At 34.5% G+C, this 20,475-nt stretch overlaps 1 protein-coding gene across 1 annotated transcript; it reads right to left on the bottom strand.

Annotated features, from left to right (window-relative positions):
- Nucleotides 1-4,779: 4,779 nt before the first annotated feature.
- Nucleotides 4,780-6,137, bottom strand: LOC105258516 (putative nuclease HARBI1). Its single transcript, XM_011269806.2, has 4 exons — nucleotides 5,908-6,137; nucleotides 5,512-5,798; nucleotides 4,910-5,439; nucleotides 4,780-4,797 (listed from the first exon to the last, which is right to left on the bottom strand). The coding sequence occupies exons 1-4, from the start codon at nucleotides 6,135-6,137 to the stop codon at nucleotides 4,780-4,782; spliced, it is 1,065 nt and encodes a 354-aa protein (XP_011268108.2).
- Between the last annotated feature and the right edge of the window lie 14,338 nt (nucleotides 6,138-20,475).

Here is a 20,475-nt window from a genome sequence, read left to right as displayed (position 1 = left end):
ACTCAGGCAAGCCGAGTAGTAATGCTGCGATATTCCGATATCCCCACCACTAACCGCGCGCCTGTCACTCTACGAGTGCCGATCGGACACACTTACACAAGGAAAGAGCCTCGTACGTGTGCGCTCGGCTCGGCGCAGACGCGGGCGGCTGCTCAGTCAGCGCTTTAGGCGAGAGTGGAGGAAGCCTCCGCACTACGAATGAAGGAAGAATAAACGTGATAACCAAGCGTGACTGCTGGGCCGCCAGTTGTCGAGCCTAGTGTACATACATACATATATGTGAGCTGTTTCCGTGTCCTTATCTCCTCCATCACAGTTGCGTGTTACTGCATTCGCAGTAAGGAAGAGTAGGAACCAAACGAACGATATCTTTAATTATATTTTGCCGCTGGCTACCGTACTGCGACGAATAGTCAGTCGACAGCGAATCGAAACGACTAAGGCATTATTATAATTTTTTTGTTTTAATCTTTCTGTTAAAGAAATATACATATATACATAAGAGAGAGTACATTTTATCTTAAACAATGGCCTTTATCTCAAAGCTGATTGCATTATTACAATTGGCAGAGTTTAAAGATGTAGTAGGAAACGACGGTCGCGTTATACCTCCAAGTTCTAATCTATATAAACAATTTTCTGCTGCATTGAATAATTCAATAAGTCCGAAATATATCTATACTATTTTAAAATTAAATTGTTATAATGTTTATACAGATTTACTTTCAAAATATAATATTAAAGTAGAACAGGATGATTCATTAAACATCTCGGAAACATCGATTGATACGTTAAATAATAGCCGTACGATTTCTTTTTCGATTAATGTCACGGATATATGGCCGCAAATTTCTGATGAAAAAATAAAATATAATTTTAAAAGTCGTGGTAAACGTAATATACGCGTATTACGGCGTTACGCATGGACAAGCATACTTTATGAGCGATTATATGATGAAACGAAATTACCGTGTGCACTTACCTTCAAGTGCGCGAAAATATCGGACTCTGGAATTTTTTTAATCGTTACCGGCAAATGTCCGGAATGTAAATGCAATTTTACTGGAAAAATTATAAACGCACCACAGAAAAAAGATGTTGTAAAAATGGAATGCACAATCCATGATTATAATTTTAAGGTAAAACATAATAAAAAACGACAATAAAAAGGTTTTGACCGCAAACAGGTTGCTCATAAATTAGTAGAGGGTAAAACGCTTCCTTGTATGTGGAGAAGAGAGCAAGCTAATAATTTAATGGATGTTGGAGATGACGAGCCTGCACATTTATACACGTATAACGTACTTCGCAAAGCTAAACAAGAACGGCAAGACAGGTTATTGGGTGTAACAATCTGTCAATATATTTGAGAGTCTTTTGTTGATGAAATATAGTTCACGATACGAAGGCGCGGTTAGATTTATCGGGTTGGATCCGTTAATTGTGCATTATTGGACTCGAGAGCAATTTGCTGTATATGAGAAATATCATACAATATTATATATTGATGCCATTGGATCTTTAATAAAAAAAATTAAATTACCAAATGGCGAATTGTGTTCACATATATATTTATATCAAGCAGTTGCACAAATTGCTGAAAACACAACTCCTATTTTTCAAATGATTTCTGCATCACAAAATACAAATACAATAGTATTTTGGTTGCAAGAATTTTTACGGACCGGTGCTATACAAAATTCTTCATTTCCCTCTCCTAAAGAAATAGTCACCGACTTTGATAAAGCCTTGCTCAGTGCTGTTGCAAGAGCGTTTGCGAAATCTATTACATTGCATAATTATTTATCTAAGTGTTTTGCTCTATTGATTGGTGTAAAGTTACCTATACCGCCCTGTCTTTTGCGATTGGATGTATCTCATTATATGAATATGATTGCTAAGTGGAACTGTTTTTCTGGCAAACCACCTATAGTAAGGATATTTTTTATGCGTTCAATGGCAATTTTAAGAAAGCAAAATACATTCCATGAATTTGAAGAAGTTGCACGTAATATTTTAATTCTCGCAATAAGTCCTTATCAAGATTCTAACGGTTTGACGATGACAGCACGAAACAGTTTAACATTACTTATACAAGGCGATACAGATGCATTGTCAATAAGTGATAAAAATTTGTCAATACCTATCGAATCTGAATATAAAAGCGATCAAAATGTAGACGAGGTAGATGTAACCAAAACAAATATATATCGCTGGGTTGATTCAATGTATAATGATTGTGTTTCTCAAATAAATAAATTGGAAGAAACCTATGATATTAATGGATTTTATTGCATAGATTTTGCAAAAAAGTTTAAAGTTTTATTAAAGTATTTTCCATTGTTTAGTGAAATTATGCCTGCAATATTTGGTTATGGCTCCATAAATGCAACCTCTGCGGCGGTAGAATCAGAATTTAATGATTTAAAAAATCGAACGTTAAGAGATGTGTCTCTTCCTATGAGAGCCGATAAGTTTATAAGTAAACATATTTCTTGTTTGTCAGGTAAAATAAAATTGGCAATGGCGGGAAGGTTAGAAAATGATTCTATAAACATCGATGACGAAAATAAAATTAATAGAAATAATAGTAATTTACTCGTATCCACTTGTAATTCTGATAATGGTCCTACAGATAACGACTCAATAGACTTAACGGAATTGCAAGCCGAACAAAATTGGCGCAATAAAAATATAAAAAAACGGGCTTGTCGCTATGCTGATGCATGTCCCAATTTTGACGCTACTAGTGATAAATACGTAACGTTGCCTGCAATACCGAATGGAAATTACTGTAAAAATGTCAAAAATGGAAAAGTTACACTAATAGTAACAAATACTTGTGGTTTTAACAGTTTATGTCAAATATTATCTACAAGCTTGGTAAATAATGAAGTATACAATAATGCATTATTAGAAACACCCTCAAAATTAATATCATGTGCTAAAGTGTTGATAAAAGAGGGTTTAAGTACAAATTTCTTTAGAGAACGCGCTAAAATATTGTGCAATCTTAATCAATTAAAACCGGATATTAAACAAGACTCTATAATAAAAGTAAGCGCTATTTCTAATATAGCTAATCTCACAACTTGGTTGCTCGAGGATGTCCCAAGTTTTACAGTAACAAACACATGTGGCATATGTAATCGTGTAAAAATACGTAGAAATGTTATATATATCAATATCAACTATACGATAATTAACGAAAAAGGGATGCGATTTTTACAGGAAGCATTACATGAAGAATTTGATACTCACCGACTGTGTTGCGGAAAGTCTCAGCAATCAAATATCATGTACGGTCCGCATATAATTATGGACTGAATGTGGTGATCAAAAATTGACAATTTTATCCGACTATCCCATAGAATTACATGTAACTTGCAACAGATACATCTTATCTGGTGTAATTGCATATGAAGGGACTAATGATGTAAAGTCTGTAGGCCACTACATTGCTTATATTAAAATAGGCCAAAAATGGCTTTACTACGATGACAATTCGCGTAAAGGTAAATCAAGAGTTGTTGACGAACAAACAATGGTCAAAGGGGACATTTGCGTTTACACCATATCAAGAAATAATTAAAAACTAAATAAACACATTTCAATATCAGTAAACTACATAGTCCATAAATAAACTATATATATATATATATATATATATATATGTATATATATATAGTTTTATATTATATATATACATATATATATATATATATATATATATATATATATATATATTGTATCAATTCGCATAAAATAATTTTTTAAAACAGAAATAAAATAATTGATAATATTTTTTACCTTTTAGAATACTCCTATTGATATCGAAATAGATATGGACCTAATGAATAATGAAAACAAGGAAAATAAAGAAACTAAAACTTCAGATGAAAAAAACGTAAATGAAAAAAATAATGAATGTAAGAGGAAAATAGATACTATTAAAGAAACTGGTATTTCTATATTAAGAAGGACATTAGCGCCAGAATTACGCACTAAAAGATTGAAGAAAACGCATCAGTTAATTTCTCATGAAACCTCAGGTCAACGAGATCAAGAAATGAAAGAAGAAATCCACGAAACTAGAATGAAAACTTTAAAGAAAGAATTAGAGATTAAAGAAAATCAATTTTATAGAGAACTTGAAATAAATACAGAAAGATTGAAAACTGCTAAAGTTGAGAACGAGTTAAAAACCTTGCAAAAACAGATAGAAGAAGCTAAGTTAGAAAAACTGCTTCAGACTGATTCTGATTGATTATTTTATTTATATGTAAAACTTTTTAATTTCTTATATTAATGTTATATATTCTAAAAAAATTATAGTAAATATAAAGTACACATATACACACATACGTACACACGCACACACACGCACCACACACGCACACACACATGCACACGAACACATACACATACACACACCATACACACATGCACATAAAAATTATATATTTGCGTTACATGATATATATTATAAAGTTTATTATAAAGATAATAAAGTTTACTGTAAAATTTGTTATTATAAAGGTTATGTGATACAAGTGCAAATGTTTATAATGTTATAAAATAAATATAACTGTATTCAAATACATTTTTTATTTAATAAAGTTTAGATCATTTTTAGTAAATTAATCAATTCATTCTTGATGTCGATCAATTTCTGTATGAATGCAATGAAAATAATGAACTCTTTTTGAAGAATAAGAAGCAGGACTGATATATATCAATTTTTACTGTCCCAACGTTTACCAACTGTGTAACTAACTGTCACTTTAACGGACAAGACTGCAAACAAAATTTGTATTAGTATAGAAAAATATAATTGTTCAAATGTAAGAAAAATATAGGAAATAATATATTACCGTGCAAAATATGTATCAATTAATGAACGTCGTACATTAGCATTATCAATGCCATTATTATGTGCTTCTGGATTTTCTAATTCCTCAAGTGCAGCTTTAATATCGAAATCGATTGGAGGATCAGGTTCTCCTTGGTTTAGTGCAATGTTGTGCAGTACTGCGGTAGCTACTATTACAGTTTGTGCATTTAAAGGTTTTATTCTTAAACCAAATGCCAATGCAGCAAATCTTCGTTTCCATACTCCAAAACTTCTTTCTACGACATTTCGTGTTCGTATTTGGGATTCACTATATAATTCTTCAGCTTGAGTATGCGTTTCAAGCAATGGAGTCAATAAAAAATTTGTGCAAGCATAACCACTGTCACCAAGTAGTAATGCATCTCCCATTTCGCCATTAATAAATTTTGCACGTATTCTGCTAGCATTAAAAATGGTGGAATCACGTGTTGATCCAGGCCACCGTGCTACAATGTCTAAAAATTTTAAAGCACTGTCACAAACAGCCTGTACATTTATACTAAATATTCCTTTTCTATTTCTGAATACTTCAGCCTCTTCTCCACCTTTAAACAAAAGCAATATGAAAATATTGTAGAATTTATTATTTATTTTTAATTTCAATACATAATACATACCTGGCGATTGAATTTTAACATGCGTACAATCAATGGCTCCTATGACTCTAGGAAAACGAGCAATGTTATAAAAGCCTTCTTTTGTGTGCCTTAGACTCTGATTGGAATTAGGACAATAAATATATTGTGGACGTAAAGATGCTATTGCTTCTGTAACCTTTTTTATTATTCTGCACATGGTGGATTTATGAATTCCACCCAAATCACCAATTGCAACTTGATAGGTTCCAGTTGCATAAAATCTTAATGTAAGTAATAGTTGGTGCAATGGCGAAACAGCATGATTTCTGAAATAAATATATTTATATTTATTAATATAATATCATATAAATTATATATATAATATGAATCTTTTCGTTTATTTAGTATTTATGTAAATATACGTTCCATATTTACCTGTCAGTCTTGCTTCTTATTCTTTGTTTAATAAGAATTAATATCATTTGGACAGTACGTTTGCGAAACCGAAATCGTCTTAAAAATTCTATATTATCATATTCGTTGAACAAATCTGGACGCGGACGAACTGTATATTGTTTGCGAACCACCACTATTATTTCTTCATCAGCTTCTTCAGCATTATTTTCATCGCATTCATACAGAAATTGATTTTCGCACAATTCCATTTCCGTACAATATTTAAAATTTTTATTGCACAGATTAATACACAAATGTTAAATTTTGAAATAACCAAGTATCTTCCTTTCAGCAGCGTAAAATAAATCATAGCGTGTCAAGTTTTCTAACTTCACTACATATTTATCCATAAGATAAGTGGTTTACACGGTACTGAGAGTGTCGTGTAATTTACCTATTGGAACTGGTCATTTATCAGGGAGGTAAATTTTACCGAAAAGTGGAACAACGCAAGTCAGAATTTTAACCATTAGATAAATTATCTGATACTTTATCTGACGATGGAACAACCGGCTCTTATTGTAGACGACGCTTCAAAACGCAGTCAATAGAGTAACCTTAAGCAATAAGAAATTTACCGATCACAGTCGAATATAAAAAAATTATATGGGTGGGTAGGTAAGTGTGTGTGTGGGTGAGTGAGTGGGTGGATGGGTAAGTGTGTGAGTGGATGGATGGGTGGGTAGGTGGGTGAGTGGGGGTGTGTGGTATGTACGTATGCATGGTGTAATTAACAAGGTGTGCTGTTGCGCACAGTCATGGTTAGCAAATCAGCGTTATGGAACAAGTGACCAGCTATATTGATGTATTAGCCAATCAATGTTTTGCTTCTAAGTCCGCGATAATTGAAAGGATAAATCATAATTGAAAAATATCGTCAATTAAAAAATCAAAAATGATTCAAATTCTTAGTTAATAATAATGTTAACATATTATAAAGTCACTTAAGTATTTAAAAAAATAAAGATAAAGATAAATAAGTAAATCAACTATAAATGTTTTGTCACAGAATTTATTAGAAAAAATGTAACAAAATATTAACGTACAAATTTTAAAATTTTGTTTTTCTTATATTTATCATTAATATTAAAAATAATTTTTTTATTAATTTCTCTTAACACATTGCATGCGGGCATATTTTGCCGCGGACTTATGCGTGTAGCGGGCGTCTCCAGCACTAAATCTACTAAATACGTATTTTTACGTGACCCGCGCTCCAGTGACAGACAGCAAAAAACGTAAAAGTACGTTTCCCGCATGCAATGTGTTAATCTAAGTACGTGTGCGAACCAGGCACAATATTATTTCTTTAGGTATAATATCAGAGAGAAGCCTTCTCTGATAATATTATCATTTATTTTTTGCTTGACTGGGCTAGTGACTTTTTCAAATATAAAGGTCTCTTTACTCAAACCAGAGTCACCATGAAAAAGAACGAACTCTTTTTCCATAACGTTCGCTACATTAATTAAATGCTACATGCCACCATAATTTAATTAAAATAGCAAGGCACAAATTGACTCTATTTTTTCAATATGGAAGGCCACTTGTTCCAGCGCCATATGTGCGCAGAACGAGTCGAAATTTGGTCTGCTTGACGAGCACACCTTGGCTGCGTTCCGATATTCACTGCCAGTACTAAAAATCTATAGTATGCGTGACATAAACTATAGATTTTCAGTACTGGCAGTGAATATTGGAACGCAGCCCTTGTTACTTATTCCACCATGTACGTATGTATGTACACTCCGCGACAACGATTCGTTCCATGGTCTCTCTCGCGGGGCAAGGGGAGCGTAGCCTCTGACCAATCAGCCACTGCCACGCTGCCAGCTGATTGGTCACTTTTACGCTCCCCTTGCCTCGTGAGAGAGAGGCCACGGAACTAATCGTTGTCGCGTAGTGTACAGTGCGCGTCAATGATTCGTCCCGTTTCCCTAGCGAGGGTTGGTAATATCTATCCTTTGCTAAAGCATACGATCCTTATACATTAGTAAAGGATAGATATTACCAACCCTCGCTAGGGAAACGGAACGAATCATTGACGCGCACATATCTGTACATATATACGTACGTATTAATTATTTAGATGCACGTTTTTGAGGTCAACAGATGGCGTATCGCTTTTAGGGATCACCTAAAAGCGGGCCGTGACACCTTTCATTCTTCTTTCTGTTAGAGCCTTCGCACAAGGTGTTTCGTATCGTATTACGTTACGTTAGGTATCAATGATAAATTTAATTCCGTATGTAAACTTAAACTTCAGTCAACACACAGAAAATATTGTAAAGGTATGTCTTTACGTTACAATTTTTTCTGCGTTGACTGAAGTTTAAGTTTACGTACAGAGTTAAATTTATCATTGATACTTAACGTAACGTAATGGGATACGGATACGGAATACCTTGTGCGGAGGCCCTTGTTTATGTCACGCATATTATACATTTTCTGTCACTTCATACGCATCATGCGTAAATCGGAAGGTACCCAGAGAAAAACGTATATGCAACTAATGTATACGTTTTCCTTTGTCTTTACGTCCGTAACTGCGACAGATGTAAGCGCATACGTCTCATTCTTTGCCATCAGTTTTAGTTTTACAATATAGAAAAATACGTCAAATTTTCAAATATTTTTTTTCTTCCAAACAGTATTAAATAATGTATATTCATCAAAGTATAAAATAAGTTACTTTTATTAATTTGAAATAAATCTCCCTAATTATGATATATAACAATGTTTTTATATTTCAATAATTATTTAGTGTACTTTATTTTCAGTGGTACAAATTATGTTATTATGATGAGTCATTGTATAATGCAATGCACACTATTACTGTAAAAGACATACATTTACAGTGTAAGACTCTAATTTCACATATGAACATTATGTCGTTTATAAATGAATGAGGTAAGTTCAATAGCTGGTAATGGTATGTATTACTAACACTTCTACTAAAATTACATGTGTATGAAAATCTAGTTTATAATATTTTTAATTTAGATTATTAAATACAACTTTCTTTAATTTTTATAGGAGCAGAAAACACGAGATTGTGTGATAATCAGTAAAATAAGTCTAATCAACATTTGGAGATTTAGATCAAGAGAAAATCCATTTACAAATTATGAAATTCTGATAAGTGAGAGTTCATTATTATTGTCTCCACTTTCAGAATCTTGTGAAATGTTATGGAATTATCTTCTATAATTAGCTGTTTATTGTAGAAAAGTCAATATGCTTCTTTAATTTACACATATGTTTGTAGAATGTTCTTTACATATGTTCACAGAATGCAAATGAAATTTGTACTCTGAGCCAAGTAATACGTGTTTGTATAGTTTAAATAATCTTTAATAATTTATTCATAAAATGCAGTAAATGTAGTATTTGTATTATCTATATTAAAGAATTTAAATAATATATATGTAATTTATCAATTTAACTTAACCAACGTATCAATTTTAGAATTATAATGTATAAACATACATTATTTTTTAAAGAAATAATCTCATATTGATATGATAATATATTTGTAACAATTATACTTGAAAATTTATATGTATGTGTATGTGTATTGTCTCATATAATGGATATTATATATTTATTGAATATTATAATGGAACAGGAAGATGCTTTTGTATTACATAATATTTGATTGGAAAACATAGTATATTAGATTCTAATTTTATTATTATTACTATTATATAATTCTAAATCTTTAAATTATTAGTTGTTTACTTGAATTTTAATGAGATATGTTTAGTAGATGGTAGTATATATACATATATACTGTTAATATTTTTAGTAAAATTATTTGTATGAATTACTAGTATATAACATTTTTTTTAATTTATAATGTTTCTAATTTATATTTTCGAATGTCAAAACACTTTACTTTTACTAAGTACTAACTAGAAACTAAGACTGAGGTATCCTGCATCCATATAATTAACTAACACATATTTTTTTCTGTTTTTTAATAATTCCTCAAGTCTTTTAAATGAATTTTATGATTTATATCCTTTATTAAAATCTTACATATAGAATAGCATGTGAATATATTTATCTACACAGCCTTTTTGGAAAATTACTCTTTTGCTTTAACAAAATTTATAGAATAATATTTATTATAGATAATATTATTATTATAGATAATATATATTGAAGTAAATAGAAATAAAATATATATGTATGTTAACGTGATGCATATTTGGATATAGATTATATATAATATACATTATATTTATATGTATATATTCCCAAACTGAAAATTTATTAAATTTTATTAATTAATTTATGTATTTGTAAGAATATTCTAATAACAAACATTACACATATATTATTTAAATTATTTAATATAGATAATACAAATACTGCATTTACTGCATTTTATGAATAAATTATTAAAGATTATTTAAACTATACAAATACATATTACTTGGCTAGGAGTACAAATCTCGTTTGCATTCTGTGAACATATATAAAGAACATTCTACAAACATATGTGTAAATTAGAATCATATTGACTTTTCTTCAATAAACAGCTAATAATTATAGAAGAGAATTCCATAACATTTCACAAGATTCTGAAAGTGGAGACTATAAAGCCTCGTCTACAATAGTCGCAAAGGCTGTGTCGCATGTCGTACATAGTACTGTCGCAAGAAAGTTTGTCGCATGTGTCGCTAGACAAGTGTCTACAATTGTCGTACGAATTGTTGTCGCGAAATCAAATCGACCATAGTTACAATGGAAGATCTGCAGCAATTATTATGCTTTTTGCAACTCTGCTCCGAATTTTTAAATTTATTATCATTATATAGTCGTTTGCTCAATGAGTCAAACAATAGAAGATGGTGGGTGCGACCAATAAATAATGAAGAAAGACGGCGTTCTAAAGGGTTCCATTTAACATATTTTTGTGAACTGATGGAAACAGGTCACGAAGAATTTTTTAACTGGACTGTGGCCACGTCAATTCAGAAATCTTTATGAGCTCATTCGCCCTCGATTATTAAAAAGAAGTCGTCGTCGTTCATTACATCCAGAGCTGAGGCTGATTTTGACTCTGTCGTAAGTATAGATTTTGTTAATTCATGATGCACATCTTTTGGCTCAAAGTATGTACGTAGTCTACGTAGTTTTAATGTGTCTTTCTCATTTCGATCAGGTACTTAGCCCATAGGGACAGCACGTTTTCAAAAAAGGCTGAATTCAGAATTGGAAGATCAACAGCATACAAGATTGTGCCTGAAGTGTGCCGCATCATATGGGATGTGTTGCAGCCTCGTTATCTGCCACATCCAACACAAGAAATATGGAAATGTATTGCCGACGAGTTTATACAAAAATGGCAATTTCCTAATTGCATAGGAGCATTGGAAAACACATCCGTATTCAATGTCCCCCAAATTCTGGCAGTCAATATTCCAATTATAAGAAATACTTTTCGTTAGTTTTGATGGCTGCATGTGATGCAAATTACAAATTTACGATGATAGATATAGGACAATTCGGCAGTATCAGTGATGGTGGGGTTGGGCACATTCGGATATGTCTTATCTTCTTGATAAGAACTTACTTGATGTACCACAGAAAAAAGAATTGCCTGGAACATTAATAGCAACGGAATATGCGCTTGTAGGTGATGAAGCATTCCGCCTTAAAAAATACTTGCTACGTCCATATCCCCGTGCCCAGTTAACCGATAAGGAGAGGGTCTTCAACTATCGATTGTCACGAGCACGACGGGTTATTGAAAATGCTTTTGGCATCTTGGTGTCAAGGTGGCGAATCCTTACAAGACCCTTATGTTGTTCTCCAGAAAATGCTGAGCATTTAATCAAGGCCTTGATCTGTCTCCACAATTTTATTATAACAGGAGAAAGAGAAATTGCTCCAACTCACAGAAGATATTGTCCACAGCCACAGAAGATATCACAATTGGTAGACAGAGAAGCAGAAGGTATGATTTTGGAAGGAGCATGGCGAGGACACGGAGAACAGGGTGATTTAGTGCAAAATATTGGTCGACTGTCCAGTAATAACTCAGATGCTGCTGCACGCGCCCAACGTAATGTGCTGCGAGATTATTTTGTAACTAAAATAGGAGAGGCTCAAGTCATATGGCAATATCAACGAGTATTCAGAGGTTACAACATTAATCTTCCTGAGTTTCTTTAATTTTTTAGTTATATATGTGTATTGTGTATGTATATATTTATATATATTTATTTATATATGTGTGTGTGTGTGTGTGTGTGTGTGTGTGTGTGTGTGTGCACATTACTAGATAAATATAATATTTGTCTTTTATTAAATTTTAATTTTATAGTTTTTCTTTGGCAATCTTTAATTTTTTATGTATGTAATAATAAATCAATTAATAATTATTAAATCTGTTTTCTATTAATATTTAATGTAAATTTTTCTAAAAAAATAATTAAATAGGAATATTGTAAGATTCAAGAAAATTGTAAAGTCTAAAATGGAGAAATAAAAAAATAACAGCTGTTTTTATTTTATCTGTATAGATTTATTCACATTTTCTAACTATACTAATAAACTTACAACGCAATAAGAACATATTTGTACGAATTTTATGTAATAAATTTTTACATTACTTATTTTTATAGTTTAAATAAAATAAAAATGAGTTTGAGTAAAAAAAAAATTATATGCTTCTTGCCCACATATCAATAAAATAAATCCACATATCAACAAAATAAATGTAACAATTCTTTTTCTAGTACAAATTATCACAAGCAAAAATATTCTACTGTATATATTAAATTATATCAACAAACAAAAATATTCTATTCTATATTCTTTGGCATAATTTTATGAAAAGTATTGCATAAAAAAATTATATATTCAATAATATTTGAAGAATATTTATCTAATACTGTCATAATGTCAGCCAGACATTTAATCTTCATACTTGAAGGGACTTTCTTAAGAAAATTTTTAATTAAAACCAAGGCAGGATCCTCTTCAATGAATGGAGTATGTGCAGGTTTTGTTAAATTTATACCGATAGTATCACAGACAGAATTAATTTTTGTTGCAGTGCTTTTAATTATGCCATGCACTTGTTCTATCGCAGCTTTTTTTGTGGTATAAAATTTATCAGGAGGGGGAACAGTGGACGACTGACTCTCAATAGTTGACATGTTTGATGAGTATATTGAAACTACATCATCGTCAAATGGTACAGCAGCTGCTGTATTTGTTTTTTTGAAAGTATCTTCTTGTGTATTCCATAGATAGAAATTTTCTTCTGTTAATTGGCTTTCTTCTACTTCTTGGCTTTCTTCTATTTCTTGGCTTTCTTCTACTACTTGACTTTCTTCTACTGCTTGGCTTTCTTCTATTATTTGATTTTCTTCTATTATTTGATTTTCTTCTATTACTTGGTATTCTTCTGCTATTTGGCTTTCCTCTATTATTTGGTCTTTTCCTCTATTACTATCTCTCCACATAACTGCTTCAGTGTTTTTAGGAGTGCGTTTGATAGATGACGGAATGACAATTTGAACAGGATCATTGATTTTTGTGTCGTCATAATTTCAACTTTTTTCTGCTGACATTCGATTGTGTCCTGCAAAGATAAATACTAATGTTAAGAAAATTCAGATATACGATTAAACCAAGTCAAGAGTCAATAATTTTAGTGTATTTACCTTCTAGGTTTGATAACATCCTTAAGAAATGACAGTTCACTGAAAAGAAGCCACGTTGGCTTGTAGGACAGTTTCTTCATTTCCAGCACCAGAACGGGGTTGACTGGCAGTTACCTTGCGCATTTCCCTTGAATACTGATCTCGAAGATTCTTCCATCGAGTTGAAACTGCATCACCTGCATAAATGCTTTGTGATTATGAAGTGGTCAAACACTAGACATAGATAACCTCACTAATAGTCGATAGATCAATAGTTAATAGACAATAGTTACTGACATTGTACACACTAGGATAAAAGAGTAGAACTTAGCAATATATTCTTAACAAATATTTCCTCACCTGTCAATGGCTTTGATAATAGAGAGCCGATCTGCGAAAACGTTTGATTGATGATATCCTTGTGCTTCTTATCAATTTTAATACGCTTCTGCCACAACAGGGGATTTGAACGAACAAAAGCTATTATCTCTCTGTCACTGAGATACTCCTCCAATTCCAGTTCACTAATTTTTAAATGAAAATTAACAAAAAGCAAATTAAACGGATCCGCTAGCATCAAAAAAAAACGTCACGCAAAATCGTTAAACTAACGCCTTGTGCTGTGATTGGCTGATTTCATGCGACATGCTTGTCGCAGTCGCAGAAAGTTGAAGTTGGTTCAACTCTGCGCGACAAGGGTTCTTGCGACTGCGACAGCCTACGACATTCTCTTGCGACATGCGACACAGCCTTTGCGACTATTGTAGACAAAGCTTGCGACTATTGTAGACGAGGCTTTAGAGTATTTGCGTCTTTGTCGCGCTTATTACGCCGTCGAATAGAGCGTAATAAATGGTAATAGGGTATTTGCGTCTTTGTCGCGCTTATTACGCCGTCGAATAGAGCGTAATCAATGATAATTTGTGTCTGTCGAATTTGTCACGGTGCGAAATAATCGCCAAAGTCCGACCGAGAGTAAAATCTGAGCTGCTTGCGCGGAAGAAAGAGGCGAAACGCCGGCAGAGAAAAATCTCCGGCCGCCGTCGGCTATCGAATATTGAAAATATCGTTCAGCTGTCGCATACGAGATCCGTCTTCGCAAAACTATTAGTTATTTCCGATCTCTGGTTAATTAGGCTGTTGAGCTATTAAGTTGTCGTTTAAACTTGCGAATTGGGAAATTGTGAAAAAAAGTCAGTAGCAATAAATCGTCGATTTGATTGTCGAAATTGCGATACCTTTTGAGTGAATATTATCCGCGAAATATCCGCGATATTTTCGTGCCGAAAATCCTTTGTCTTTCGAGAAATATCGTTCCGTCCCGCAAACTCCGGCCATGAAAACGGGCTCGGATAAACAACAGGAATGTGTTAGCGCTCTCGTTTTTGGTTGTCGATTTCAAGCGAACATTTGCTTTGAATAACGTCTTATTATTCGTGCCAAGATTAATTTGATTGTGTATTTCGCTTTCGTATTTTCTTGAATTTATTGTTAACCGTTGTTTTCAAACTGATCTGTTATTCAAGTTTATTTTTACATTTTTCTTTTATATTATTTCTCTATTAATAAATTTGTTATATTTCTTTGTTAAAATCGCGTAATTTATTTGAGTGTTAGTTTCTCGTGGTTGTCGATACCCGTTTTGTGTCTGTTGCATTTTGAATTAATGAAATCTCGCATAATCAATTGACTTTCTTCCAAAACCCCTCCCTTCTATCGTTAGGCGAGCTAGTCGGCCCGTGGCGAAGCAGGCTATTATTTTTCGCGTTCTTTGGAGTTTCGTGAAAAAACTGATGCGTGAAAGACCGCATCTGGCGCCCAACTTATCGAGATATCGAAACGGCCTCCGCTCTGCTGCGGCTCGCGCGAGAACGCCCTCCGTCCCGGTTCCTCTGAGCGCGAGTACATTAATTTCGCTATTTTTTTTTTACAGCGTTTTCGCATCCCCGCGCACGCTCCTCCCCAACATCTCGAGGAGTGTGTCGATTAATTTGAATTGAAGAAACGTCGCAATATATATATAATATATATATATATATATATATATATAGACGAGAAAATTAGGAAGAAGGAACAGGGTGGCGTCAGGCGCAAATACGGCCCTGAAGGCTGCAGGAATCATTAAAATCAGTGACGACCCTGAGGGTTGGGAAAGCGCCACAAGTGGCCTACTTACGCATTAATTTGCTGGCATTTCAGGCCTTCCGCTCGTTACTGTTCGGCGGACCAGCGTAGGGGACGACGGCCTAGAATAATCGATTGTCTGAGTGGATGCCGAGAGAGCCGAGAGCCGCAAGGACTCATCGGTGAGACGAACGTCGACCTTCTCAGGCCGTTTTATCGTTGTATAGCAGATAGAATTAGCCCGAACAAAGTCAGTGTCGAATTGCTGCCGTTGAAAAATTCCTTACGCGAGATTAATTCGAGTTGCGAGAAGTGCGTAGTAGAATGCAACGGCCGGCCGACATACTTTGTTCGAGCTACAATAATATTAAGTGCCTTCTCTCCCGGTTAAGCGCCGACAATCAAATTTGCCTTTTCTTCTTGCGATTATTGTTCCTTGTAAAATTTTGTGTAAAGTAGCTTGTGATACGACGAACTCACACACAAAGGCGATCGCGATATTTGGTAGTCGGCAGATACGTTGCGGCATCGACTCGCGTATCTCTGCGATGTGAATTGTTCGATTCGTTATTATAGTTTATTGTTCGCGTTTTTGATATTTTATTACCGCTAATTGTTCACGCTCATGTTCGATCGTTTATCTTGTGTAATTGTTTATTCGCTCAATTCTTCCGTTATTGCCGCAATTCTGTATTTGTCTGATCGATTCACGCTAATAATCGATTCTATATATTCTAATATCGCGTTTGGCGAATTTAACTACCGTCATTATTTAATATTTTTGGCTTACAACAGACGGATGTCATTACTAGAAGCATTATCGCGGTATTTATTATTAATAATTCAAGCGGAATTTGTAGCTGCCGAGACCCTGTGATGTCTCGTTTAGCGCAATATTCCAAGACTTTCTTACGCTGCTTTTTCCATCGCGTGACACGTGATACCGCGGTGATCGCGCTCGAATGCCGGCCCGTCGCTGCCGGAAAAATTTGGTATAATCGATTGTACAACATCTTGCAATATCTACGTGAATCTGTCTCATGTTGAACTTTATCTGTTTGTTAAATATATTCATTTTTATTATTCTAATATACTGTCTTATTTGCAGCCCTCTTGTATTCTCGATCCTTCCTTGTTAATTAGTAAAACGCCCCTTCTGCCATTTTCGTGACGGGGCTAGCTGAGCGTCCGTCGCGATTAATTGAGTAGCGTTTTCCGTGCTTATTATATCGAGATATCAAATTACTGTTTTGAAGTGGTGCGAATTACCGCACCTGACACCCAGAAATCTTTTGGAGATAAAATTGAGTAGAAATCGCGCCGAAGGAGTGCCGTGGGCCAACAACACCGGCCAGATCTCATTATCAGCCCTAATTAATAAAATCTACGGTCACAACATATATAGTATTAGGGTTACCAAAAGTGTGGAAACCCCTATATCTCGGAAAATATACGTTTTACAGAAAAGTGTTTCCAACAAAAGTTGTGGGGTTTAAGAAAGATCTATATACTGATTCTATCAGTTTGACCTTGGATGGCGTCGTCAAGGTCAGGTCAAGGTCACATTGACTTTTTAAATGACACCCCCTACCATTTGATTGCATATTCTTATAGCTTAATTCAAGAGCTTTCCAAACACTATAATAATGTTCATTTTTATTAAGTACTTTGCGAGTTATGAGGGTTGAAATAATTTCTTAATTTTACATTAAACCATAAAATATCTAGTAAACCATTCATTTTTCGATTATCTTACCTTCATACTTTTATGTACAAATTAATGAGAGGAATCAATTGGTGTAAAGAAAACACATAGTTAGTGTTTCTAAGAAAAATATGTAATTTGCAATTACAATTCCATATTTTTTCTTAAAAACAACTGTATGTTTTCTTTACACCAATTGATTCCTTTCATTATTTTGTACATAAAAGTATGAAGGTAAGATTAATCGAAAAATGATGGTTTACTAGATATTTTATGGTTTATGTAAAATTAAGAAATTATTTCAACCCTCATAAACTCGCAAAGTACTTAATAAAATGAACATTATATAGTGTTTTGGAAAGCTCTTGAATTAAGCTATAAGAATATGCAATCAAATGTAGGGGGTGTTATTTATAAAAAGTCAATGTGACCTTGACCTGACCTTGACGACGCCATCCAAGGTCAAACTGGATAGAATCAGTATATAGATCTTCTTAAACCCCTAACAACTTTTGTTGGAAACAACTTTTCTGTAAAACGTATATTTTTCCGAGATATTTAGGGTTTCCACACTTTTGGTAGGACCCTGTATATACATATATACAGGGTGAGGAAAAAGTACCGGGACACCTAAAATAACTTCTGAACGGGTTTGAGCGGTGATATCGAATTGAAATTTACAAGGTTACAATGATATCACACAATCTATCACATAACACCAAAAACGCCCATTTTGACACCCCCGGGGGGCGGGGGAGGAAGGGCGAGAAAATTTTTAAATGGAATGTGGGGTCGAGTGAGGGTTCGTTTGAAAGAGCTTTTCGAGATGAGAACAACGCGATGTCGCCGAGGTCTCTCGATTTTTTTCGCAGAGTTATGATCATTTAAACATTGAGATTTCGCAGTAGCGGAGAGTCCACGACGAGGACGTGAGAAAGACTTTCCGCAGACACGTGTGGATAAAATTGCATGTAAAGGAGGCATGTGGGGTGTGCGTGCTTGCGCAGTAATTAACGACTCCAAACTACCTCTACTGTGTGTGTGTGTGTGTGTGTGTGTGTGTGTGTGTGTGTGTGTGTGTGTGTATGTATGTGTGGGTGTGGGTGGGTGTGCGTGTGCATGAATTATTCCCAAAACCGTAGCAGTGCCATTTATCGATAGCACATGTGCTCTCAGTTTTTCGTTTCCAGGTTCTTCCTCGAAGTTTGGATCACGAACGCGGTTGAAATTGATTTCAATCTCAGATCGTACCCAAGTTCTGTTCGATTATCGCTTCCCGAGTTAATTTATTGAACATTCATCACAGTTTACTGTATCACGATCCGTGATTTTTACTCTTCGCTGTCTTTTCAATAAGTTTTAACACTTGATATCCAAGTATTAGTTTATTTAGTTTGACCCATTTTTATCCCTTCAGTCAACGATGTTACGTCTTTCTGAACGAGAGCGCATATCTCTTTTGATGATGAGAGGCTGGGGCGATCGATTGAGATCGTACAATGATGTGAGACAACGTTTCAATGAAACTTTTCGCAATGAAGATATTGCCATTTCAAGATCTACAGTTGAAAGAACGGTAAGGCGTTTCAACGAAACTGGAAGTGTTAAAAATCGTCCAGTATTATAGTAGGCAAAGTCAGCAACAAATCCAGAAAAATCATTAGATGTTTCACAATCCTTCATCGAAATCCGCATGATTCAAGCCGTAAAAGTAGCTCTGCAACATGACATCAATCAAAAGTCTGTTCTTAAAATATTAAAAAATAATAAATTTCCCTATAAAGCCCATCTTGTGCAAGAGCTAAATGAGGATGATTTTGATAGGCGCATTGAATTTTGTGAGTTGGTGATGGAAAGAATAGACGAGGATCCTAACTTTCTATCAAACATAGTTTTCTCAGATGAAGCAACATTTCAGAATAAATGGCACGTTAATCGGCACAATTGCAGATTCTGGTCTGACGCAAATCCTCACTGGATTGAAGAAACACACACGCAATATCCGCAAAAATTAAATGTGTGGGCAGGCATTCTCAATAATGCCCTCATTGGTCCATTTTTCATCGATGGAAATTTACAGCTGGAAGTACGAGGATATGCTAAAACATGAAATAATTCCAGCAATACAGCCTATCGTGGAGGACAATTTTGAGGACACATGGTTTCAACAAGATGGTGCTGCGCCGCATTACGGAAGGAACGTTCGTCATTATCTAAGCACAATGTTTCCTGAGCGATGGATAGGTAGGAGAGGAGCTATCGAGTGGCCTCCTAGAACGCCTGACCTAACACCTCTCGACTATTTTCTGTGGGGTTATTTAAAAGAAAGAGTTTACAAAACGAAACCACAAAATCTGGATGAATTACAAAATCGGATTCTTCAGGAAACTGCTCTTATCCCTCATAATTACATTCAAAATGCCGTTTCATCTTTTTATCATCGGATAGCCTGTTGTCAAACAGTTGACGGTGCACATTTTGAACAATTGATATAAACCTTCCTATACTTGCCTTAGTTAATTACATACTACATCCTCGGTCTTGCACACACACACACATACACACACACGCACACCCACTCACACACACACGCACACGCACACCCACCCACACACACACACACACACGCGCGCGCGCGCGCGCACACACACGCACACACGGACACAGCAGAGGTGGTCGTTAATTACTGCGCAAGCACGCACACCCCACATGCCTTCCTACATGCAATTTTATCCACACGTGTCCGCGGAAAGTCTTTCTCACGTCCTCGTCGTGGGCCCTCCGCTACTGCGAAATCTCAATATTTTAAATGATCATAACTCTGCGAAAAAAAATCGTAGAGACCTCGGCGACATCGCGATGTTCTTATCTCGAAAAGCTCTTTCAAACGAACCCTCATTTCATTTAAAATTTTCTCGCCCTCCCTCCCCCCGCCCCTCGGGGGTGTCAAAATGGGCGTTTTTGGTGTTATGTGATAGATTGTGTGATACCATTGTAACCTTGTAAATTTCAATTCGATATCTCAAACCGTTCAGAAGTTATTTAGGTGTCCGG

The sequence above is a fragment of the Camponotus floridanus genome, unplaced genomic scaffold (genome assembly GCF_003227725.1).
Source record: "Camponotus floridanus strain SB8 unplaced genomic scaffold, Cflo_v7.5 scaffold142, whole genome shotgun sequence".
Taxonomy (NCBI): domain Eukaryota; kingdom Metazoa; phylum Arthropoda; class Insecta; order Hymenoptera; family Formicidae; genus Camponotus; species Camponotus floridanus.
This window is presented reverse-complemented; position numbering and strand designations above follow the sequence as displayed.